This window comes from Macaca thibetana, chromosome 3 (genome assembly GCF_024542745.1).
Source record: "Macaca thibetana thibetana isolate TM-01 chromosome 3, ASM2454274v1, whole genome shotgun sequence".
NCBI lineage: Eukaryota > Metazoa > Chordata > Mammalia > Primates > Cercopithecidae > Macaca > Macaca thibetana.
Window position 1 is genome coordinate 4,608,295 of NC_065580.1, and position 25,937 is coordinate 4,634,231.

The following is a 25,937-nucleotide window of genomic DNA, read 5'->3' on the forward strand; positions in this document are numbered from 1 at the left end:
CATTCTAGCCTCTAATGAGATGGGAAGGGCAGGCCAGGTGTTACTAAGCCTGGTACATTTTTTTTTTTCTATCTAGTTAATAAATATTTACCAAATGCTAGAGACTCTGGCAGTTCTATTGTAATCTTTCTAGTGACTGTGGATCTGCTTACATTCTTTGTTATAAAGGAGAATTTTGAGGCTCAGAGACGTTGACAACTTGCTCTAAGTCACTGGGACATGCGGAGCCTTGACTTGACTCCAGGTGTGATGTTGAGCCCACTCCACCATGGAGACCTCCAGGATGAGGAGACCAAGTCATTTTCCCAGGATCACAGGGCAGGAGAGGGCAGATCCTGGTGAGTCTCCTGATTCCTGCTCTTTCGCTCCTTCCACTACACTGCTGTACCTGGCAGACCGGAGACCAAGACTGCAGCTAATTTTCCATGTTAAACCTCATGCAGTCTGGCAGCCCAGGCTATAGCCCAGCATTTGAGAAATCCATCTGCCTGAGTAATATCAGTATTGTAGATTGTCATCTTTTAATGAGGCAAGATACATATCAACACAGAATGCAGGCAGCAAGGTTGCATTTCGGATCATCCTAAATAACACAGCCCCCCAGATTCTGACTGTGAGTGAGTGCCCGGCTGTGCTCCCTGGGCTCCCTGGACCCCTACTGCTGTAGATATTTGAGAAAAATCAAAGCACCCTGAGAAATCTGGGTCCCGGGAAATTGCAAAAGACATAAATAACATGCCTGATAGATCTGCGCTCCGAAATACGTGGCCTCATTCTAAATACAGAAATCTTATTTATTCCTGCTTGCATCTGTTGCCTGTTTCCTGCCACTAAATATTTTATCCAAGGTGCCGAGAGCAGAATTAAATGGGGGGTTAAAAAAAGAAATCAGCGAACATCAAGCCAGAAGGCAAACGGAGCTTTTACCTTGCAAGGCTCGCAGCCTCCTTCACTAATCAGAGCTGTGTTATTTGCATATCACACACTGCGAATCCCCTCATTATCATCAGAGATCTGCAAATTCCCACAAATCAACACCCCGGGGGGCCCAGGGACGAGGACCAGCTCCCTGAACACACCTCGGCTGGCCGCCAGGTGGCAGCGTCTCTTCCCGTTCCTTTAGTGGGGAAGAGATGAAGTTTGGGTTTTGACTTTCTATTCCATTGCCTTGATCACTCAGATTTTCATTCTAGCTTTACTGGCTGCTGACGTGTGGCTTCTCCAAGTGCTCTGAGAGATCAATTCCCCAGTCTTCCTTTTTTCTATACTGGGGCGGGGGGGCGGGTGTGGTGAGAGACAATAAATGCTGCTCTCTGTGGCTGGAGAAATTTAAGTAGGAAATCTTGGAGAAGCTGCTTTTGAGGGGTGGGAGGCCCAGGTTTAGGCAGGTCCAGTTAACCCATTACATGGGACGCACCTGGAGGATCCAGGATATGTGGACAACTGGCTGCAAATCCACCTCTCCAAATCCACCAAGGCAGTTCGGCCGCACACCATGGGACACAGGGCCCCTTGTCACTACCCCACATAAGGACGGGAGAGCAGACCCTTCAACAATATAGGTTTGAACTGTGCGGGTCGACTTATGTGCAGATTTTTTCAACCAAATACATAGGGAAAATACCGTATTTGGGGGATGTGAAACCCCTGTATATGGAGGACTGACTTTTCATATACCTGGGTCCTCAGGGCTGACTGGGACTGGAGTATGTTTGAAATTTGGTAACGCGGGGGTCCTGGAACCAATCCCCTGCATATACACCAAGGGGCACAGGACTTTGAAACTTCAGCAACAGCAAAAACAACAGCAGCACTGATGGCTAATCACCTTTAGCCCTGGCAGACTTTTGTTAAAGCAGGCATTTGAGCAGCTTAACTAAAATTCAGCCTTCTTTCTTTCTCTCACCTCCCCACACAGTCCCCTCCGACTTTCTCTCTTTCCTAACGCCCCAAATGACTAAGCGTTATGTGCTTTGGGAAATCACAGTGCACAAAACTCCATTCCTTTCTCCTGTCCTTGCATCATCTGAATCAGAGGCAGCGCAGGCTCATTAGGCTGGAAAGGCGATCTCTCCGGCAGCCTGAAAGGGCCCTTTTACACAGTTTTCAATTCGTCTTTCAGCTTTATTTTCCCTTAATGATGGTTTTTCCAGACTCAGTTAAATGCTACCGTGAAACAAAAGGAAGTACTGTATCTAAAGTCCCAGCAGGTGGAAAGAGAAGCCACATCCAAAATGCACTGGAGATAAAACAGCTGAGCCTGAGAGAGGAGATCAATGGAACAAACCTCCCTGATGCCAGACTTCAGCTTCAACCTGTATTTCTGCAAATTTCCACCAAAATCCTATAACTGTTTCTTTCCCTTTCATTTCTGGCTTTAATCTTCTTTGAATGTGTATGACCATCAAAGGATGGTACGTTATGCTCCCTGAAGAGTCAAAGGACATCTTCTTTTGTCTCAGAAGTAAAGGGGAATTTCTGGCTTGCTAAACATTTTGGAGGAGGAGGGACTGGCTGTTAAAGTCTGCCCTTTGCCCCTAAGTCCCAGAGGCTCTTGAGATCCCAAATACCCTTACGGAGCCTCCTAAATGCCAAGGCAGCCAGGAGAGGCCACCGTTCCCTGACTGGAGGGACTGCCCGATCCATGCCCGCCTTCTTTGTCCTGGTATAGAACATTCATCAGAGCTGCCAGCAGAGGCCAGAAACTCCCAGTGACATGATGAGACAAGGGGATAACCACAGATTTTCTAAGCATCAGCTTTTTCCCTGAGCTATTTTACGTCTCCTCCATATCAGGAAAGGCTCACATTAGGTCACTCCTTACAGAATCTCGACTCCGAAACGGCGTAAAGAAAAACAAAAATTGGAGAAGAGTTTGGGAGCTATGATCTGGTCATATCTCCAGAGAAGGAAATTTGGATTTTAAGAATGAACTCTTGAGTTAATGGATTAATGGTTGTTTGGTTTTCTAATTTGCATGTTTCTGCAGTTTTAAACCACAAGATACCATTCTGCCCAAGTGTCTAAATGTGTGGAAGATTTGTGCCATGTAATTAGGATGTGGTTCAATATCATCTTGCAGGATACACACTTTGTGAAGGCAGGTCCAGATTTTAAAGCATCTCTGTCTCCCTTGGAGGACCTGGTAGAGGGCTTTGGTGCAGAATAAATGCATGAATCCCACCCGAATGATGGAAGGAAGTTGCTGCTTCATGCAGGTGGTCTTGGCTTCTATCAGACTGACGACATATCAGTTCCTCAAGGGAAGGGTCCCTGTCTTGGACCTCCTTCATCTTCTTCCCTCCCTGCCTCGCTTCCTTCCTCTTTTTCAGGTACCCTGTTGGGTGGGACACTGCAATCCATAGTGACTCATCCAATGTTGGGCACCTAGAAGGGGCTCGAAATAGAATTCCCTAGAAAATGAGGACTGTGTGGGCCACTGTCAAGTGCTGGAATATCTTCTTGAAGAGATGAATTTTGCTACATGCAAATTTCTTCTATCTCTTCTATGTTTCTGGAGACACAGATGCGGGACACTGGGGTGTGGGAGCCTTCACCTCTCTCTGATGTGGAGGTGAGTTATCTTTGCATTCCCTTACACCTTCTCAAAGACACCCCATAGTAAAGAGAAAAGTTATGCCAATAATGCAAATTTTATAGAAAGAATAAAAGGGGGAGTAAAGGAGAGAGAAGGCTGATTCCTTTAGGGCAGATAGGTTTCACGTGGGGATTAGAAGGTTTTCAGAATCACCTAATAACGATTCTCCCAGTACACAGACGTCCTGTGTGTGGGGGTGACGAAGAGGGGGGAGGAAGGGGATAAAAAGGCTGAGATACCATGTACCTGGCCCCCACCACTGCAGCTGAGGAGCATTGCTCCCGTATGTTTACTAAGTAAAACCGAGAATTGTTAACTATTTCATTGTGAAGTTATCTGGCATGGACACAGACTTCACACCATCAATGCTGTGTGTTTATGGCACTCATATTTAAACTTGAAAAGTGTTAGAGATGGAAAGGAGTTTAGCATTATCTGGTCTACCCTAGTCATGCTTCCAGAACAAGAAAAAGAAACTGAGGCCCAAAAAGGTTAGAATACAGCTTTCGTGAGCAAAAGAGCTAAGGCTAGTTCCGGCTTCTGAGTCTCAAATGAAACTGTTTTAAGTACATATTGTCTTGTGGCCTATATTCCTTCGGGCATTTGCAGCTTGCATTTTAGTAGAACTGTATTAACAAAACTCTCAATAATAGGGCAAATGGTCTAATGTTCTTAGGTGACTTAAGAAGACAGAAAAAAAAAAAAGAAATTAGAGTTCCCAAGGGTGTCAAATATTTCAACCTCAAATACATAAGTTTCATTAGGGCGCTCTAACAAAGAGTGTGTTTGTCATAATCTCACAATGAATGCATCATTTAAAAGATAGAAAAATACAGCCACTGAACATCCTATTTGTCAAAATCTCTCAGGAGTAGCTCATTAATTGTGAGGCCATTTCTCGAGACCAGTGAGAATTCTTCCTATACCTTTAGAGAACATCTTCCCTTCAGATTTATTTCTGATTTTTCACAAACCAGGTAGATCACCTCTTCCTTGTTGAATTAAAATACTGATTAGCCTTCCTAAAATATTAACAAAGCCTCTACTGGATTTTCAAACGTAGATTCAGCTTTGGTTCTGAGAACCAGAGGTTTGCAGTTAACCTGTTTCAGTGCCACACAGCCACGCTGAAGCCGCCCTCACTGTCCTCTGGGACACTGGGGTTTCTCCCATGCAGTTCGAGGGCTGTGCGTAGGGAACCACATTCATCACATTACAGGCTCCAAGGAGACGCCAAGAAGGAAGGGAGCTTATTGCAAGGTGCATGTGACAAGTACAAACCTTCTCATTGAAGAAATGATGAGGACTACTGGTTCTGATGGCTCCCCTTGGCTGTTATCATTTATAATAAAACGTTACACACCCTAACTCTGTCTTGGAATACGCTTCCCAAGTTGCCATATTGATGGTATCGTAGGGGACATGACATGGCATTTCTATTTGCAGCTCATTCAAGAACATCATGTGTGATCTGGGCAGACAATGCCTCTCCCATACTCCCACTCCCCCACAGCAGTGTCCCAACCAGATGGACCCCTGGTGTCCCCTCAGCTGCCCTGGGTGGCCACCTGCTTTCTGAACCCAACTCTATGACCTTCCCGTTGATTCTGAGAGATTCCCCAGCATCCCTCTAGACAATTCCTCTTCTGCTTTGGGTGCCAAACTTGAGGCTCATTGTTGGCAAGAAAGCTGCCCAGATGTGGGGTCTTCAGTCCTGCCTCCCAGACATGTCTGGCCTCCCCCTCTTCTGGAAAATGGCTCAGTGCTACTTCCTGGAATCTTGGTGGGACCATATGAGGTGCTCCGGACAATGAGTCATGCGTAGAAGTGCCAGGGTCATTTCCAGGCCGACCATTTATTCCCCAGCTTGTCTCCCTCCAGAACACTCCCCTGTCCACTAGTGTGGCTGCGATGCCTAAGAGGATCGATCGCCCCAGCAGCCTGGGACCTTGAGTGACCATGAGGGAAAGAGCTCCACCTCCTCCCCATCCCTGATCTAGAGTGGGCTTGAGTGATCTCCGAAGAGAAATACACTTTGCTGTTTTAAATTACAGGCAGTGTTCCGTTTTCTTTTGCTTGTTTTTTGCTCCCCACAGCAGGACCTAGCCTGTCTCCACCAGCACATCTTCCTGCTAACTATTTCATTGTGAAGTTATCTCATGGACAGATAACTTCCTTCCTTGTTCTGATCAGGCTCATGTTTGAAGTTTAGGGAAGGATGGTTTCCAGCTTTATCCATGTCCCTACAAAGGACATGAACTCATCCTTTTTTTATGGCTGCATAGTATTCCACGGTGTATATGTGCCACATCATTCTGAGCAAACTATCGCAAAGACAAAAAACCAAACACTGCATGTTCTCACTCATGGGTGGGAATTGAACAATGAGAACACTTGGACACAGGAAGGGGAACATGACACACAGGGGCCTGTCATGGGGTTGGGGAAATATTACATAAAATATTACAAATAAAAAATACAGCATATCAACTATTTAGATAGCCTTTGCATGGTGTTAGGTATTTATAAGTGATCTAGAGATGATTTAAAGTATCCCGGAAGATGAGCACAGGTGATAGGCAAATGCTAAACCCTTTCTCATAAGGAACTTGAGCATCCTCAGACTCTGGTATCTGATGGAGAGGGGTGGGTGCAGTGGGGTTCCTGGAACCAGGGATAGCATTAGGAGAGATACCTAATGTAAATGACAAGTTAATGGGTGCAGCACACCAACATGGCACATGTATACATATGTAACAAACCTGCGTGTTGTGCACATGTACCCTAGAAATTAAAGTAAAATTAAAAAAAAAATAGAAGTTTAGGACAGGAAATGCTGACTGCAAGGCCTAAGTTGTGGTCTCTGCTCTTAGCACTGAACTTCACAGAAACTTCTCAACCAAATTTCTAGTATTTCCTCTTTCCAAAGCTCTCTTCATCAAGCAGGACCCCTAGCTGCTGTCTGAGGCTTCTGTTTAAATATTCCAAAAGCAGAATATCGTTCCTTCTTCAGTGTGTACCACTGGCTCACTCCAACTTCCGCCAGATAATTTTTCAGCCAAGAAACGTCGGAAGAATATTCCGGGATTGACTAGGATAACTCCCCCATCCCCACCGCTGAACAGTTTATTTATTTCCTAGTTTAAATTGCAACTCTTGGCTGGAGAACTCCCAGGGTACAGATGTAATCAGATATAACATTAATTAAATAGCAAACTGACTGGTCACCGTGGCAATTAGGAGGGTGGTGCGAATCAGTACCAGAAACAAGGAGCCACGAAGAGGAAGATTTGGAGCAAGGAAGTCTCTGTCAAGTTTCTCTTGGGAGAAACCCAAGGTCCAGGACAGCAGTCATCCCTTTTATCTCCTCTTTGCTGGGAGGCCCTGGAGATGCTGTACCTGGAGGTGTACAGGTCTGACCTTTCAGTCAAAAAATACCCCCTCTTTTTCCGTGGTAAATTCTCTGTACTGAGCACACAGACATCTGAGACTTTGCCATATCTGAGACCTCATCCAGCACAGCCAGCAGAACGGGAGAAGAAGGTTGACCTTCACCGGACACCTCACATGCACATGCTAATATACAATGAACGTGTTGGCAACTTCTTATGGTTCCACTGTAATATGCCTGTGCTTCCACAGAAGTGCTTTCATTTAACTTTGCAATAATTCTTTGAGAAAGGTGCCTGAAGTTTTATCTTCCAGATGAGGAAACTGAGGGTCAGACAAGGTTTGTGATTTGGTCACCAGGCAGCTGAATGGCTCACAGAGGGCTTAAATCGAGGTCTGTTGGGCTCTTAAATCTGTGCCATGAGACATGCCTTTCACAGCACAGATGGTTCAAGCCTGGGGCATTGAGCAGACACATCTAAAGGATGCTCCACTCAGAACTTGAGTATGAACCCAAGCCTAATTTCATAGGCAAGAAATTAATGCAACTCATACTCAGCAGGAAAGTGGTTAGCAGCTTCAGGCAGGCTCCCTACTGGCTGTTTGTCCACAGAAAGGCCACTTAATAGTTTCGACAGCTGTGCAATAGGATAAGGGAAGAGTTGGCCCTCTGTGTCTAAAAATTCCACATCTCTAGACCCTCTCATCAAATGCAGATCAAAAATATTAAATAAAAAAAATAACAGTATGACCATAAAAATATTACAGATAAAAAATACAGCATATCAACTATTTCAATAGCCTTTGAAATAGGGGGGCGGAGCAAGATGGCCGAATAGGAGGAGCTCCAGTCTCCAACTCCCAGCGCGAGCGACACAGAAGACCGGTGATTTCTGCATTTTCAACTGAGGTACTGGGTTCATCTCACTGGGGAGTGCCGGACGATCGGTGCTGGTCAGCTGCTGCAGCCCGACCAGCGAGAGCTGAAGCAGGGCGAGGCATTGCCTCACCTGGGAAGCGCAAGGGGGAAGGGAGTCCCTTTTCCTAGCCAGGGGAACTGAGACACACAACACCTGGAAAATCGGGTAACTCCCACCCCAATACTGCGCTTTAAGCAAACAGGCACACCAGGAGATCATATCCCACACCTGGCCGGGAGGGTCCCACACCCACGGAGCCTCCCTCATTGCTAGCGCAGCAGTCTGTGATCTACCAGCAAGGCAGCAGTGAGGCTGGGGGAGGGGCGCCCGCCATTGCTGAGGCTTAAGTAGGTAACCAAAGCTGCTGGGAAGCTCGAACTGGGTGGAGCTCACAGCAGCTCAAGGAAACCTGCCTGTCTCTCTAGACTCCACCTCTGGGGACAGGGCACAGTAAACTAAACAAACGCAGCAGACACCTCTGCAGACGCAAACGACTCTGTCTGACAGCTTTGAAGAGAGGAGTGGATCTCCCAACACGGAGGTTGAGATCTGAGAAGGGACAGACTCCCTGCTCAAGTGGGTCCCTGACCCCTGAGTAGCCTAACTGGGAGACATCCCCCACTAGGGGCAGTCTGACACCCCACACCTCACAGGGAGGAGTACACCCCTGAGAGGAAGCTTCCAAAGCAAGAATCAGACAGGTACACTCGCTGTTCAGAAATATTCTATCTTCTGCAGCCTCTGCTGCTGATACCCAGGCAAACGGGGTCTGGAGTGGACCTCAAGCAATCTCCAACAGACCTACAGCTGAGGGTCCTGACTGTTAGAAGGAAAACTATCAAACAGGAAGGACACCTACACCAAAACCCCATCAGTACATCACCATCATCAAAGACCAGAGGCAGATAAAACCACAAAGATGGGGAAAAAGCAGGGCAGAAAAGCTGGAAATTCCAAAAATAAGAGCGCATCTCCCCCGGCAAAGGAGCGCAGCTCATCGCCAGCAACGGATCAAAGCTGGACGGAGAATGACTTTGACGAGATGAGAGAAGAAGGCTTCAGTCCATCAAATTTCTCAGAGCTAAAGGAGGAATTACGTACCCAGCGCAAAGAAACTAAAAATCTTGAAAAAAAAGTGGAAGAATTGATGGCTAGAGTAATTAATGCAGAGAAGGTCCTAAACGAAATGAAAGAGATGAAAACCATGACACGAGAAATACGTGACAAATGCACAAGCTTCAGTAACCGACTCGATCAACTGGAAGAAAAAGTATCAGCGATTGAGGATCAAATGAATGAAATGAAGCGAGAAGAGAAACCAAAAGAAAAAAGAAGAAAAAGAAATGAACAAAGCCTGCAAGAAGTATGGGATTATGTAAAAAGACCAAATCTACGTCTGATTGGGGTGCCTGAAAGTGAGGGGGAAAATGGAACCAAGTTGGAAAACACTCTTCAGGATATCATCCAGGAGAACTTCCCCAACCTAGTAGGGCAGGCCAACATTCAAATCCAGGAAATACAGAGAATGCCACAAAGATACTCCTCGAGAAGAGCAACTCCAAGACACATAATTGCCAGATTCACCAAAGTTGAAATGAAGGAAAAAATCTTAAGGGCAGCCAGAGAGAAAGGTCGGGTTACCCACAAAGGGAAGCCCATCAGACTAACAGCAGATCTCTCAGCAGAAACTCTACAAGCCAGAAGAGAGTGGGGGCCAATATTCAACATTCTTAAAGAAAAGAATTTTAAACCCAGAATTTCATATCCAGCCAAACTAAGTTTCATAAGTGAAGGAGAAATAAAATCCTTTACAGATAAGCAAATCCTTAGAGATTTTGTCACCACTAGGCCTGCCTTACAAGAGACCCTGAAGGAAACACTAAACATGGAAAGGAACAACCGGTACCAGCCATTGCAAAAACATGCCAAAATGTACAGACCATTGAGGCTAGGAAGAAACTGCATCAACTAACGAGCAAAATAACCAGTTAATATCATAATGGCAGGATCAAGTTCACACATAACAATATTAACCTTAAATGTAAATGGACTAAATGCTCCAATTAAAAGACACAGACTGGCAAACTGGATAAAGAATCAAGATCCATCAGTCTGCTGTATTCAGGAGACCCATCTCACACACAGAGACATACATAGGCTCAAAATAAAGGGATGGAGGAAGATTTACCAAGCAAATGGAGAACAAAAAAAAGCAGGGGTTGCAATACTAGTCTCTGATAAAACAGACTTTAAACCATCAAAGATCAAAAGAGACAAAGAAGGCCATTACATAATGGTAAAGGGATCAATTCAACAGGAAGAGCTAACTATCCTAAATATATATGCACCCAATACAGGAGCACCCAGATTCATCAAGCAAGTCCTTAGAGACTTACAAAGAGACTTAGACTCCCATACAATAATAATGGGAGACTTCAACACTCCACTGTCAACATTAGACAGATCAACGAGACAGAAAGTTAACAAGGATATCCAGGAATTGAACTCATCTCTGCAGCAAGCAGACCTAATAGACATCTATAGAACTCTCCACCCCAAATCAACAGAATATACATTCTTCTCAGCACCACATCATACTTACTCCAAAATTGACCACGTAATTGGAAGTAAAGCACTCCTCAGCAAATGCACAAGAACAGAAATTATAACAAACTGTCTCTCAGACCACAGTGCAATCAAACTAGAACTCAGGACTAAGAAACTCAATCAAAACCGCTCAACTACATGGAAACTGAACAACCTGCTCCTGAATGACTACTGGGTACAGAACGAAATGAAGGCAGAAATAAAGATGTTCTTTGAAACCAATGAGAACAAAGATACAACATACCAGAATCTCTGGGACACATTTAAAGCAGTGTGTAGAGGGAAATTTATAGCACTAAATGCCCACAAGAGAAAGCAGGAAAGATCTAAAATTGACACTCTAACATCGCAATTAAAAGAACTAGAGAAGCAAGAGCAAACACATTCGAAAGCTAGCAGAAGGCAAGAAATAACTAAGATCAGAGCAGAACTGAAGGAGATAGAGACACAAAAAACCCTCCAAAAAATCAATGAATCCAGGAGTTGGTTTTTTGAAAAGATCAACAAAATTGACAGACCACTAGCCAGACTAATAAAGAAGAAAAGAGAGAAGAATCAAATCGACGCAATTAAAAATGATAAAGGGGATATCACCATCGACCCCACAGAAATACAAACTACCATCAGAGAATACTATAAACACCTCTACGCAAATAAACTGGAAAATCTAGAAGAAATGGATAATTTCCTGGACACTTACACTCTTCCAAGACTAAACCAGGAAGAAGTTGAATCCCTGAATAGACCAATAGCAGGCTCTGAAATTGAGGCAACAATTAATAGCCTACCATCCAAAAAAAGTCCAGGACCAGATGGATTCACAGCTGAATTCTACCAGAGGTACAAGGAGGAGTTGGTACCATTCCTTCTGAAACTATTCCAATCAATAGAAAAAAAGGGAATCCTCCCTAACTCATTTTATGAGGCCAACATCATCCTGATACCAATGCCTGGCAGAGACACAACAAAAAAAGAGAATTTTAGACCAATATCCCTGATGAACATCGATGCGAAAATCCTCAATAAAATACTGGCAAACCGGATTCAGCAACACATCAAAAAGCTTATCCACCATGATCAAGTGGGCTTCATCCCTGGGATGCAAGGCTGGTTCAACATTCGCAAATCAATAAACATAATCCAGCATATAAACAGAACCAAAGACAAGAACCACATGATTATCTCAATTGATACAGAAAAGGCTTTTGACAAAATTCAACAGCCCTTCATGCTAAAAACGCTCAATAAATTCAGTATTGATGGAACGTACCTCAAAATAATAAGAGCTATTAATGACAAACCCACAGCCAATATCATACTGAATGGGCAAAAACTGGAAAAATTCCCTTTGAAAACTGGCACAAGACAGGGATGCCCTCTCTCACCACTCCTATTCAACATAGTGTTGGAAGTTCTGGCTAGGGCAATCAGGCAAGAGAAAGAAATCAAGGGTATTCAGTTAGGAAAAGAAGAAGTCAAATTGTCCCTGTTTGCAGATGACATGATTGTATATTTAGAAAACCCCATTGTCTCAGCCCAAAATCTCCTTAAGCTGATAAGCAACTTCAGCAAAGTCTCAGGATACAAAATTAATGTGCAAAAATCACAAGCATTCTTATACACCAGTAACAGACAAACAGAGAGCCAAATCAGGAATGAACTTCCATTCACAATTGCTTCAAAGAGAATCAAATACCTAGGAATCCAACTTACAAGGGATGTAAAGGACCTCTTCAAGGAGAACTACAAACCACTGCTCAGTGAAATAAAAGAGGACACAAACAAATGGAAGAACATACCATGCTCATGGATAGGAAGAATCAATATCGTGAAAATGGCCATACTGCCCAAGGTAATTTATAGATTCAATGCCATCCCCATCAAGCTACCAATGAGTTTCTTCACAGAATTGGAAAAAACTGCTTTAAAGTTCATATGGAACCAAAAAAGAGCCCGCATCTCCAAGACAATCCTAAGTCAAAAGAACAAAGCTGGAGGCATCACGCTACCTGGCTTCAAACTATACTACAAGGCTACAGTAACCAAAACAGCATGGTACTGGTACCAAAACAGAGATATAGACCAATGGAACAGAACAGAGTCCTCAGATATAGTACCACACATCTACAGCCATTTGATCTTTGACAAACCTGAGAGAAACAAGAAATGGGGAAAGGATTCCCTATTTAATAAATGGTGCTGGGAAAATTGGCTAGCCATAAGTAGAAAGCTGAAACTGGATCCTTTCCTTACTCCTTATACGAAAATTAATTCAAGATGGATTAGAGACTTAAATGTTATACCTAATACCATAAAAATCCTAGAGGAAAACCTAGGTAGTACCATTCAGGACATAGGCATGGGCAAAGACTTCATGTCTAAAACACCAAAAGCAACGGCAGCAAAAGCCAAAATTGACAAATGGGATCTCATTAAACTAAAGAGCTTCTGCACAGCAAAAGAAACTACCATCATAGTGAACAGGCAACCTACAGAATGGGAGAAAATTTTTGCAATCTACTCATCTGACAAAGGGCTAATATCCAGAACCTACAAAGAACTCAAACAAATTTACAAGAAAAAAACAAACAACCCCATCAAAAAGTGGGCAAAGGATATGAACAGACATTTCTCAAAAGAAGACATTCATACAGCCAACAGACACATGAAAAAATGCTCATCATCACTGGCCATCAGAGAAATGCAAATCAAAACCACAATGAGATACCATCTCACACCAGTTAGAATGGCAATCATTAAAAAGTCAGGAAACAACAGGTGCTGGAGAGGATGTGGAGAAATAGGAACACTTTTACACTGTTGGTGGGATTGTAAACTAGTTCAACCATTATGGAAAACAGTATGGCGATTCCTCAAGGATCTAGAACTAGATGTACCATATGACCCAGCCATCCCATTACTGGGTATATACCCAAAGGATTATAAATTATGCTGCTATAAAGACACATGCACACGTATGTTTATTGCAGCACTATTCACAATAGCAAAGACTTGGAATCAACCCAAATGTCCATCAGTGACAGATTGGATTAAGAAAATGTGGCACATATACACCATGGAATACTATGCAGCCATAAAAAAGGATGAGTTTGAGTCCTTTGTAGGGACTTGGATGCAGCTGGAATCCATCATTCTTAGCAAACTATCACAAGAACAGAAAACCAAACACCGCATGTTCTCACTCATAGGTGGGAACTGAACAATGAGATCACGCGGACTCAGGAAGGGGAACATCACACACCGGGGCCTATCATGGGGAGGGGGGAGGGGGGAGGGATTGCACTGGGAGTTATACCTGATGTAAATGACGAGTTGATGGGTGCAGCACAGCAACATGGCACAAGTATACATATGTAACAAACCTGCACGTTATGCACATGTACCCTACAACTTAAAGTATAATAATAATAAATAAATTAAAAAAAAAAAGATTTATTCTTCAACCATCCCTCTTGGTGATCCAAATAAAATCAAGCAGCTTTGACCCTTAGCACCTTAAGAACATGCTCCCGTATTTTCTTGGTCCTTACTCTGTACACAATGGGATTGAGAAAAGGGGGAATCAAAAGGTACATATTTGCAATGAAAATATGAACATGTGCTGGCACGTTTTTCCCAAAACGATGAGTGAAAATTGAAAACCCAGCTGCGGAATAGAAAACAAGGATGACACAGACATGGGAGCCACACGTGCCCAAAGCCTTCAAGCTAGCTTCTCGAGATGGCAGGCGGAATACAGAGCGCAGGATGAAGACATAGGATACAGCAATGAGAATGACATCACATGAACCAATGATAGAAGCCATACTGAGGCTATAGCTTTTGGTAGCACTTATGTCCATACACGCCAGCTTCACCACAGCCATAAACTCACAGTAGGTGTGGGCAATGATTCGAGTTCTGCAGTAGGGCAGCTGTTTCAGCAGGATGGGATGTGGAGAAAAGAAAGTTACTCCCCGACACACGACAATGATACCCATTATAGTTATGCGACTGTGTGTGAGAATGGTGGCGTGGTGCAGTGGGTCACAGATGGCCACATAGCAGTCAATGGCCATGGCGAGGAAGAAGCCAGATTCCATGGCAGTAAAGCTGTGGATGAAGAACATTTGGGCCAGGCAAGCATCAAAGGCAATGTCATGAACTCTGAGCCAGAACAGACAGAGCATGCGGGGCAGTGTGGATGTGGAGAGGACAAGGTCAGTAACTGAGAGCATGCAAAGAAACAGGAACATAGGCTGATGGAGGCTTCTCTCTGCCTTCACCACAGCCAGGATGGTCACATTCCCCACCAAGGCCACCATGTACATGGAGCAGAAGGGAATCCCAATCCAGGCATGAAGATGCTCTAGTCCTGGGATGCCCATCAGCAAGAAGGTGACAGGAGATGGACGAGAAGGGTTGAGAGGAGGCATATTTTTATTTTCCTTTGCTTTCTTTATGTGTTCTTCTGAAAATAAGGTTGCTATGATAATATGATCACAATCATATGCTGATAAATGGGGTGATTTTGTTCAGAAGAATCTTTAATTATCTGTTGTTGTAAGCTATCCAAATTCATAATCTGAAGTGTTTAAATTCACTAGGACCAGAATAATAAAATGATTACTTACAATGTGTAAAAAAAAAAAAAAAAAAAAAAAAAAAAAAAAAAAATTCCACATCTCTAGACCCTCTCATCAAATGCAGATCAAAAATATTAAATAAAAAAAATAACAGTATGACCATAAAAATATTACAGATAAAAAATACAGCATATCAACTATTTCAATAGCCTTTGCATGGTGTTAGGTATTTATAAGTGATCTAGAGATGATTTAAAGTATCCCGGAAGATGAGCACAGGTGATAGGCAAATGCTAAGCCATTTCACATAAGGAACTTGAGCATCCTCAGACTCTGGTATCTGATGGAGAGGGGTGGGTGCAGTGGGGTTCCTGGAACCAGTCTCCCAAGGATACCAAGGGACAACCGTAGAGCTTTTTTCATAGGGCTCTCCAGAGGTTACATAAGTTTATTTGTGTAAGGCCTGGCATGGAAGAAAGACTCACTGAAAGTTAGATACTGCTATTCCTATTCTATTCATTCAGTATGGAAACTACGACTTAGCATGAATTCAGATGGTCTAGAATCTGATGAGCTATGATCCTGTGTCCCTGGGCTCCTGGTAAGAAGACCATGTCCTTCCCAACGTCACTCCAGCTTTTTCCTTTATCCTTGGGGATAAAAAGTGAAACTCATAATTAAAACGAGGTTAACAATTACTGTTGCTTTTTGTTAATCAGGTGTTTTTCTGCTGAGGGAAGTTTGTGGAAATGGAAATTCTGATAAGAGTGATCATGGAGAAACCATATGATTTCCTTGTGGAGGTTTCTAGAATATATGAGTTTCTCTCTGTGAATTAACTCATTCAATAGTATTTTCTGAACCTTTATTAAGTACTCAGAGATTCACTGGTGTTATGGGAAATATACAGTATAAAATACAGTTCTTGACTTCAAGTAACTAGATTTATTTGGAGAGGCAAAATTTGAAATAATTGGTTGTCATTACAAACCATCTTGATTCAGATGACAAGAGCTGGAAGAATACAGACATGAAGTCAGTAGTGAATGTGATGACTGGACACACTGGGATTGGCATGCTATGGCTTTTGGGTCAAATGTGGCATGCTGCCTCTTTTGTATGTCCTGAGAGCTAAGAATTGGTTTTGTGTTTTTTAATAGTTGGTAAAAAAAGAAGAATATTTAATGACATGTGAGAATTACATGAAATTCAAATTTCATTGTCCGCAAATAAAGTTTATTGGAACACAGCCATGCCATTTGTTGCTTATGGTCTACGGCTGCTGTTTTGCTATGACAACAGGCTTGAAGTTTATTGGAATAAAGTTTATTGGAACACAGCCATGCCATTTGTTGCTTATGGTCTATGGCTGCTGTTTTGCTATGACAACAGGCTTGAAGTTTATTGGAATAAAGTTTATTGGAACACAGCCATGCCATTTGTTGCTTATGGTCTATGGCTGCTGTTTTTCTATGACAACAGGCTTGAGCAGTGGCAATGAAGACCGTATGTCCTGCAAAACCTAGACTCTATTACCCGGCCATTTACAGAAACAGTTTACAGACTGCTGGGCTCAATGACTGCTAACATCCATTTCAGCTCCAACACTCCCTCCGTGATTAGAGAATCAATAGCCATGTGATATCCTTTCAAGAAAACTCAGATGAACGTAGGTAAGTGAGGGTATACACTTTGTGTTACTACAGCAGAAAGCTGGTGGTCTGCCCATGATTGCAGACAGAGAGATGGTGCATTAGGATGTGCTGGTGTTTCCTGGTGACCCACCTGGATTTAGAGTTTGGTGCTGAGGCAGCCATAATGCTATGATTGCTATGTTGAGAGCAGGGGATGGCAGGGGAGGGTCTGGTGGGAGTCAGGGTCAAGTGAGGCACAGGTGCAGTTGGACCCAGGGGGCTAAGAGGACCTTGGCAGCCAGCTTGACTTACCTGTGGCAATCACAGTCTATGTTTTATGCTCCTGACATTCTTATTTCCTGCCTTAGAACACTGTTTTCATGTAACTCCTTGCAGAAATCTAGAAACCCAGAAATGTCTCACAGGTTCCGAGAAGCACAGAAGGAATGGACCTCTTAGGCCACCTCAGCCATTTCCTGGTCAGAGCTGACTGAGCTTCTACCAAACAGCTTTTTGGCTTTTCCTCCTTATCTCTCTACAAGTTAAATTCACATGTTCTTCAAGTCAAGATCATTAATACTTTATGGAGCTGGAGACTAGCGCTAAACAAGGAAAATACTCATTTCAGTTACATTAAATACCCAAAGCATTCAGCCTCCTGCTCAGATGATTGCTGTTTGATTTAGCCAACGCTCCATTGCACAGTACCTCATAGGTCTGATAGCTTCGCCAGACACTGATTACATTTTAGATATTTTCATCATCACTTTTACTTTCATATCCTCCCTTAGAAATCATAGATGAAGTGGAATATAATTTTTTTAAGTACTCAATTTCTTTAAGAGATCACAAGGCATAATTTTTACCAAGTCACAAGAACTTTGGGGCTCATAAGGAAAACACCTGTCTGTCAGGCATCAGTGGCAACTAAGGGTGTGATTTCAGCTTGGAGAATCTAAATGTGGACAGAAGGTTCTCGAAGAGGTGTTCAACATGGTATCAATAGCATTTCTAGGATGATTGGGAACTCAGTGCATTTTCTATGTGAACATACTATAGACAATATTTTATGAGTGAATAGAGCTTCAGAGTTTTCAACACTGATAGGTTCATCAATTCCACGTTAATGCTTCCGATTCCTGCCAATGCAGATGAAATAGTGGAGCGGGTGCCTCTTATTTTACCGAGTTTGGGAAATTACAGGGTAAAGCAACAGTAGTTGTACCACCAATATGTAGAGGTTACCAGTGCCAGGCATTATTCTAAGAGCTCTATGTGTATTAGCTTATTTTAATTTCCTCTATGACCTTATGGAGCATATACTGCTGTTATCTTTGTTTTGCAGACAAGGCAGCAGAGACACAAAGAGGTCAAATATTCATCCAAGTTCATACAGCTTTTACGTGGTGAAGCTTTTGTCTAAACACAGACACCATCACTACAAAGACTCTGCCCTGCTTTTCCACAAAGGTGCTTTGTCAAGCTAATCACAAGTTTCTGCCAATTTACTGACGGCGATGTCCTTGTCTAACCAACCATTTCCCATCATGCAAATAAGAGATGTAATCAATAAGAGGTCCAAATAACTCCAAAGCTATGGTTTACATAGTAATGTACATATTTGAACATCATTCCAATTCCCATTGTCCTGCCTGCTCCATAACTTCTTTAAAAAATATCAGTATCGTCACTATGATGTATGACGGGTGTAAAAATCCACTTTGACCTACTACCTGGGAGCAGTTTGCTAGCAGCTGAAGTGCCCTAGCCAGGTGCTTCAGAGGCAGTTAATATTTGAAGAACCCAATCAGGAATCTACACTCCAGGGGGCCTCCGTAAGCACCTCAAATATCAGTCTCCAAATGTATGTCAGGGAGTTTTAAAAACAGCATAAGAGGTTGGGCTCAGTGGCAGGCTCCTGTTGTCCCAGCTGCTCAGGAGGCTAAGCCGGGAGCCCAGAAGTTCGAGGACAGCCTGGGCAACATAGGGAGACCCTGTCTCTAAAGAAAAGTAGCATACGTGGCATTAGAAATGCTTTCTCAGATGCAAAGATGGTGTGCTGATTTCCTTCATCTGCATCTGACAGTCCAAGGCTGCTGCTATTCATTGAAGACTGTACCAGTTACTGATGGTCACGACTGGCTCTGGTCCATTCACAACACGCAGGAAACAGGTACTCAGCACACTGGGTATCAACGTGACACAAGGCACACAAAGTGTACAAAATATCTAACATGTCATGAATGTAAATTAAAGCCAATGTGCGAGTTTCTCGTGAAGTGTTACTTACGTTTGTTTTGCTTTCACGGGAATTAGAGTTTATGGGAATCTGGATGAGCAAAGAGTTCCCTTTTCTTTTGGTGAATTTGTGTCCTGTGGCAAACAGACCCTGAAAACCATTCCACGATCCCCAGGAGTGCTTTCGTTTTCATAATGTCTTTTCTTCCATGAAAGTGTGAAAATCCACTTTGATCTACCACACTGTACTACTACTACTACACGCTCTCCACCTCCTTGAATACTCAAGACAATAAAGCATGGAATTGCGCCACCCCCAAAATTCATTAACTGAAATCTATCTGCTTGGGGCCCACCTGACCTTTTGCTGATACCTTCTGGAGCACTTCATTGGAACAGAAAAATATTAGGTCATGAGTGCTGACTCTTTAAAGATGCTTTAAGAAACGATGAAGCAGTGCAAGGCAGGCCTTGCCTCACGCTGCCCTTGTACTCCCTGGACATGAACAGGACACACAGATGGAGGGTAACGGTCACACCACCAGGGTTTGGCGCTCATCCGGCAGGACTGAGGGGCCTAGCTTAGGAACGGCTCTGACCCTTTTACAGCGGGCCTGATTACATCACAAATGAGAGCATTTTGAGTTCCAGCTCAGGAGGTGCTAAACCTCTCTCCAGCAGCAGAAGTTCTGGAAAGAGGTCCTTTCTGGCCAGACTAGTCAAATCCCTACTTCCTCCACGCTGGCCACCCAGTGAGGGCGGCAGATAGTGTGGGAGAGTGGAGACAGTCTCTCTGTGGGGCTCCCAGGTAGGTGGAACCAGGATGGGAGCACCTTGGGGACTGTGGCAAGGGCTGTGACTGGGAGGAGGGGGCCTCAGGAGTCACAGCAGGGCTGCAGAAAATGGGGAGAGTGCCATGGAGTCCAGGGGAGGATGGTGGACTGGGCAGGGTGGAGCAGAAGTGAGTATTGTTGGCAGGAGACTTCCCATCAGTTACTCCTCATCAGGGGCTGCCTGACTGCATGGGTCCTAGAACCACACAAGGGGAACTAGCACCGGGGGCAGCTTCGAGAGTCTCATCTAACATGATTCCTGCTGACGTGCATGGGGAAATGCTTCCATGCCAAACTGGGTCTCCCGATCTGATCACATTTTTCAAATACCTTTATGTTCTGGACTAGTTAAGGAAAATCCAGCCCTGGAATTTCATCCATGCCAAATCAGATATGAAATAAATACCCTTTGGGCCCTTTTCTCACTTTCTCTGCCATCTCAGGCTGATGACTCCAGGCTGAGCTCTATAAATATCTTCTCGAGTTCATCATCCCTCACTCTACCTTCACTGCCCTTTGAGGGGATAAGATCTTTTATATACATAAGGAAAGACGTTGTCCTGCAATGACCCTAACATGTTCCAGCTTTCCACAGGGCTGTGAGTCATTCCATGATAATGTCATATAACTGAATAATTATATGTATTTTGGATATGCATATGCATATGACTGCTTTGGTAATAGAAGTATGGATGATTCATTGTTTAGCTGAAACATTTAATAACTTAAAGTCATTATTAGCAAATTATTGGCCAAAAATTCTGTGCTGTCCCACTATACCTCATGTATATGATGATAACGAAGATGATGGAGACCATCCTGGCTAACACTGTGAAACCCCACCTCTACTAAAAATACACACAAAAGAATTAGCCAGGCGTGGTGGTGAGTGCCTATAGTCCCAGCTACTTGAGAGGCTGAGGCAGGAGAATGGCGTGACCCTGGGAGGCAGAGCTTGCAGTGAGCTTAGATAGCGCCACTGCACTCCAGCCTGGCTGATGAGTGATTTTTTTTTTCTCAAAAAAAAAAAAAAAAAAAAGAGTAGTTTATAAACAAAGAGTGGCACTGGAAACACAATCAACCCTGTAATGGCAGTAACAAAGAACTTTCATCAAAACTTGGAGAATTCCAACTCTTTGCCCATATGCCTACACACTAGGAACTTTGCAAAATTACTGAGCCTTGCATCAAAGTGCAAATTCTTAACAGAACACTCATTCACAGGCCTCAAAATCTTCAGTAACATCTTGTGTTTAGTTTATGAATAAACAAACTTTAATAAACTTTAAAAAGTTGTAGGACTCTATTAAGCTATCTTTAGTTTTATATTAAAATCAAAATTCTATGTAATTTTATGACATTTTCCCAGAAGCATAAAATGAAGATATGCATTTTGCTTATCAAAATCAGTTTGTGGCCACCATGAGCCAAAGGTCTCTCTTTAGAGAATCAGCAAGACAGACACACTGAGTTCACAGCCAGTGCTAAGTTCACAGCCAGTGATGAGTTCACAGCCAGTGCTGAGTTCGCAGCCAGTGCTGAGCTCACATTCTGGCACATGGGCGACTGCTTCAGTAAACTGGAGCTTTTCCCACTTTGTGTGTTTAAAGCTTAGGTCAAGGGATGGAGACTCCCAGAAGCCTCTATGGCTGTCCACCTCTTCTCTTCCTCAGTCTCCAATATTTTGCAACGTCTAGTATGTTTAAGATCCTTTTTGGGAAACAAAACAAATCAATAAGGCATTTTTCTGCCAACAAGTTATGGACTGCAGTGGCTGTTTCCCACATACACAGTTTATCTTCTTAGAACTAACATCTCCAAGCGAATGAGCCCCTCTGCAAATGCTTTAGGGTATTTTCACTCTAATCTCCCCCCGATTGCTGAACTTTTTTAAAGGAAGAGTTTGGAATTGAAACAGTTAAGTCACAGAGTAGGCAAAAGCAATCGTCAAAGTTTACTTTCCCATTATTAAAAAAGGAAGCAAGATTCCCCAGGGCTCCTGTGCTCTCAGCCTCAGAAATCTAAGCATCAGCATATAAACCTTCCAGGGAACAACACTAAGTAGATTAAGCTGCCACATCAACTGTGATTGATTTAAAATATTTAGGGCTCTGTTATCACATCAACACAATTTCATGTAAATGCCTTAAAGAAAAAAGTCCTTTCAATGGATTTGCTAAAGCAAAAGCCTAACGTGAATGGCAAAGCAATGAACTTTTTATTTTATTAAGAAGATACTAAAAAAGATATTTTAAATCTCCTGGTTATGGATTTTTTAGGGATATTAGTCCCAGACAATGCCTAGGCTCTTGCAGCCAAAATTCTAGGGGCCCTTTCTCTTAGGGGCGGGGGACACACCTTGGGGTCATTATTATTTGCAATGATCTCTCTTGAATTTTCAGGTCAGATAATTTCTGTTCTGTGGCAGAATGACCACCTGGGTAACATTGCCTTGATACCTATGTCTTCTTTTTTTTTTTTTTTTTTTAAACATCTTTTTTTCCTTTGTGATAAAAATAGTACTAACAAATAATTACAATAATAGTAATAACTACATAATTATTATTTTTATTGTTATAAGAAACAATAGCAGCAACTGTCCCTTGCTGACCATGTCATATGCTGCACGCATTCCACTCAGTCTCACACAGTCCTCAGAAAGTGGAGTGTTTGGGACATTCTTCCCATCTACAGATGAGCATGTTGAGGTCCATGGAGTGGAAGACCCTTGTCATGTCCCGTGACTGGGCCAGGTCTCCACCCTGGGTCCCTGCAGCTCCACAGCCTTACTTTGAACCACTCATGTTCTGATCTCCAGCCCCTGGGTTCTCTTCCCTATCCAGATCTCGAGCCGATCTTATACCCAAGGAAAAGAGCTGTTAGTGGGATCTCAGATGTCAGGGAGCAAACAGGACCTGGTTTTCTAGTTGCTCCTAGGTACAAGGCCTTTTTCTTCACACAAGGGCAGCATTCAAGGGGCTTTAGAGTCCTCACTGTCAATAGTCTACTGAGTCCAGGGGGCAGGCAAGCCCCAGAGGCTCAGGGATTGCACCCCAGGCAGAGGTGCAGCCCCTCCAGAGTTTCCCTTTGTGCTGCTGCCTGTGCCTCTTCGGTGGAGCTGGGGACATCTTGGGACAAACCATTTCTAGGGCTGTTTCTGCACAGAAAAGGCATAACTACAGAAGACTGTGTCCCCTCTTTCATTCCAGTGGCTTTTTCAGGTGTGGCCAAGGACTCATGTGACAATAAAATCTCAGGGTTGATTCTCCTGGGGCTCAGAAGGAAACTGGACTCTTCAGCATGCTCTGAGCACGGGCAGCCACATCGGAATAAACATGGGGCTTCGAAGGTGACCACACAGGGGAGGCCAGCCTCATGTGGATGCTTGGGTTCCAGTATGTCTGTTAAAGACGAGCTGCTTAGCCCCCAGGACCGTGGCCGTCTCCGGAAGACAGACTTAGGGAGAAAGCCCTTGGAAAGGGATTTGAAGGAATATTCTAGACTGATGGAAATGGTCTATGTCTTGACTGGGGCTATATAGCATATACATTCGCCAAACTCATCAAACTGTCCTTATGATGTGCATTTTATTGTGTACAAATTATACCTCCATTTACAAAAATTAAAAATCAAGTCATAGAACTTTATGGCTTCAGTGAAATTATGCTAGGAGGTAACACTAAGCTTGCATATCCATCTGCTTTATAATTTATGATGCGTAAAGCCACTAAAATGCAGAATACCAGCCTGAGACATGCACAGTACTGGGAGAAAGTGATACTGGCTTGAGAAAGCACGCAGAATTTCCCGGACCTTCCCTTGACCCAGCCTAGCAGGGTGAGTTATTGCTGTGACCACACGGTCTCAGGCCAGGAGGCTGAGAAGAACTTGGGTTGTTCATCAGCCCCATGCTGGAAAGCATATGCTTACTCTAGCCACATGTGGAATTCTAAAAAGGTAATTATCCTGAACTTGAACAATGACTTTCCCCAATAAATATTCCTTACCCTTGTGTAAACTTGGGCCAATTATTTAACCTCACCATGCCTCATCTGTGAAATAGAACCTTGCTATGAACTGAATGACTGTGTCCCCCGAAATTCGTATGTTGAAACCCAAATCCCCAAGGTGATAGGGTTAGGAGGTGGCACTTTTGTAAGGTGATGAGGTCATGAGGGTGTTGCCCCTATGAATGGGATTCATGCCCTTATAAAGAGATAAAGAAATAAAAAAGATTCATGCCCTTATAAAGAGATAAAACAACCAGAGCTCTCTCTACTCTGCCAGGTGAGGACATAAGAAGACAGCCATGTGCAAGTGAGGAAGAGAGCCCTCACCAGACACTGGGTCTGCCAGCACCCTGATCTTGGACTTCCCAGGCTCCAGAGCTGTGAGAAATACATATTCGTTGTTTAAGCTACCTCGTCTGTGGAATTTTGTTACATCTTGTTACAGCAGCCTGAACAAACTAAGACAGAGGGTGAAACGAAGTAACAGAAAACAAAGTGCTTCCAGCAGTGCCTGGCAACTAATAGCAATCAATACCTGGTTGTTATTGTTATGATGAAGGGTCATGAGCATGGAGACAGGTTATCAAAGTGTAAGAAGACAGCTTCCCTCTCTGATTTCTAGTTATTTGATAATGTATACGGCATGACTCTTCTGGCGCAAAAGGCAAACCAGGGGTAGAAAATGTCCAGCAAGGTGGAGGTGCTCTCAGCAGCAAGTCACTCTGATGATTTATTTGGAAAGATGTAACTCATTCTTTCTTTTCCAACTGTCCCCTTCCCACGGCAAATGAGGCACTATGTCTTGGAGTGGGGTAGACACACGTGCATTTGCAGTCCCTGAGCATTCCTGGAAGTTACCTCCTGATATAATAAATCTCCCATTAATGGGCCTCCTGCCCTTCAGGGATGAATTGCAGGGCCCTGCAAAGTCCAAAGCCAGCACACCTGCCCCAGGTGAGTGTGCAATACTGCAGGCCCCTGACAACAGCCTGATGCTATTCCCCGATGCTGATCAGAGTGATCCTAAAAGCTCCAACAAAATCTTTTAAATTTTGCAGAACCACAAGAAACTGGAGTTTAATTTACAGTTAAAGTCAAAGAAAAAAGAAAAAGAACCCAACTCCAATGTAGCAGCAGCAGCAACCACAAATCTTGCTTTTTTCTCTCCTTGCGCATCTTACCTTCATATAGCCAGTCACTGAGGCCGTTGTAAATCACACCTTCCTTCCCAGTGGAGACCACGCGGATGGCCTGTTTCCCGACATGTGCACAGTAGTAGATATTGTTTTCAAAAATAAATATCTAATTTGGAAAGAGAAAAAAAAAGCATACTATTAAGCAAGGAAGTGGTTATAAATAGGTTGTTCTTAAAAAATCTGAAATCATCAACCCGGTTTTCATTTTCCTTTTGTACTTATTAGATAGAACAAAGGCAGTCTCAAAATTCTTAGAGGTCTACACACCTCCAACAGAATATATCTGTAAGGATTAATCAGAGGCTGAAATTCCACATTCTTCACCCAATGTTATCACTTACCATGACTGGACAATTTGTAGTCTGATACTTCTAGCTACTTAAAATCTGATATGGTTTGGATTTGTGTCCCCATCCAAATCTCATGTCGAATTGTAATCCCCAATGTTGGAGGCCAAGCCTGGTAGGAGGTGACTGGATCATGGGGGCAGATTTCTCCCTTGCTGTTCTCATGATAGTGAGGGAGTTCTCATGAGATATGGTTGTTTAAAAGTGTGTAGCCCCTCCCCCTGTGCTCTTTTCCTCCTTCTCCAGTTATGTAAGTTGTGCCTGCTTCCCTTCACCTTCTGCCATGATTGAAAGTTTCCTGAGGCCTCCCCAATCATGATTTCTGTATAGCCTGCAGAATCATGAGTCAATTAAACCTCTTTTTAAAATAAATTACCCAGTCTCAGGTAGGTCTTTATAGCAATGTGACAACGAACTACTACAGAAAATTGATACTGAGAATGGGACATTCTTACAAAGATACCTGAAAATGTGGAAGTGACTCTGGAACTTGGTAATAGGCAGAGGTTGGAACAGTTTGGAGGACTCAGAAGAAGACAGAAAGATGAGGGAAAATTTGAAACTTCCTAGAGAATTGT

The 25,937-nt window shown here is 43.3% G+C and overlaps 1 protein-coding gene across 4 annotated transcripts in view; it reads right to left on the reverse strand.

The window, feature by feature from the left end:
• DPP6 (dipeptidyl peptidase like 6) overlaps positions 1 to 25,937 on the reverse strand; it is a 1,147,427-nt gene that overhangs the window by 149,706 nt on the left and 971,784 nt on the right. For all 4 annotated transcript variants that reach the window (XM_050785804.1, XM_050785807.1, XM_050785803.1 and 1 more), the window contains exon 8: positions 24,998 to 25,118. In XM_050785804.1, coding sequence (XP_050641761.1) covers positions 24,998 to 25,118 — 121 coding nt within the window. The remainder of the gene's footprint in view (positions 1 to 24,997; positions 25,119 to 25,937) is intronic.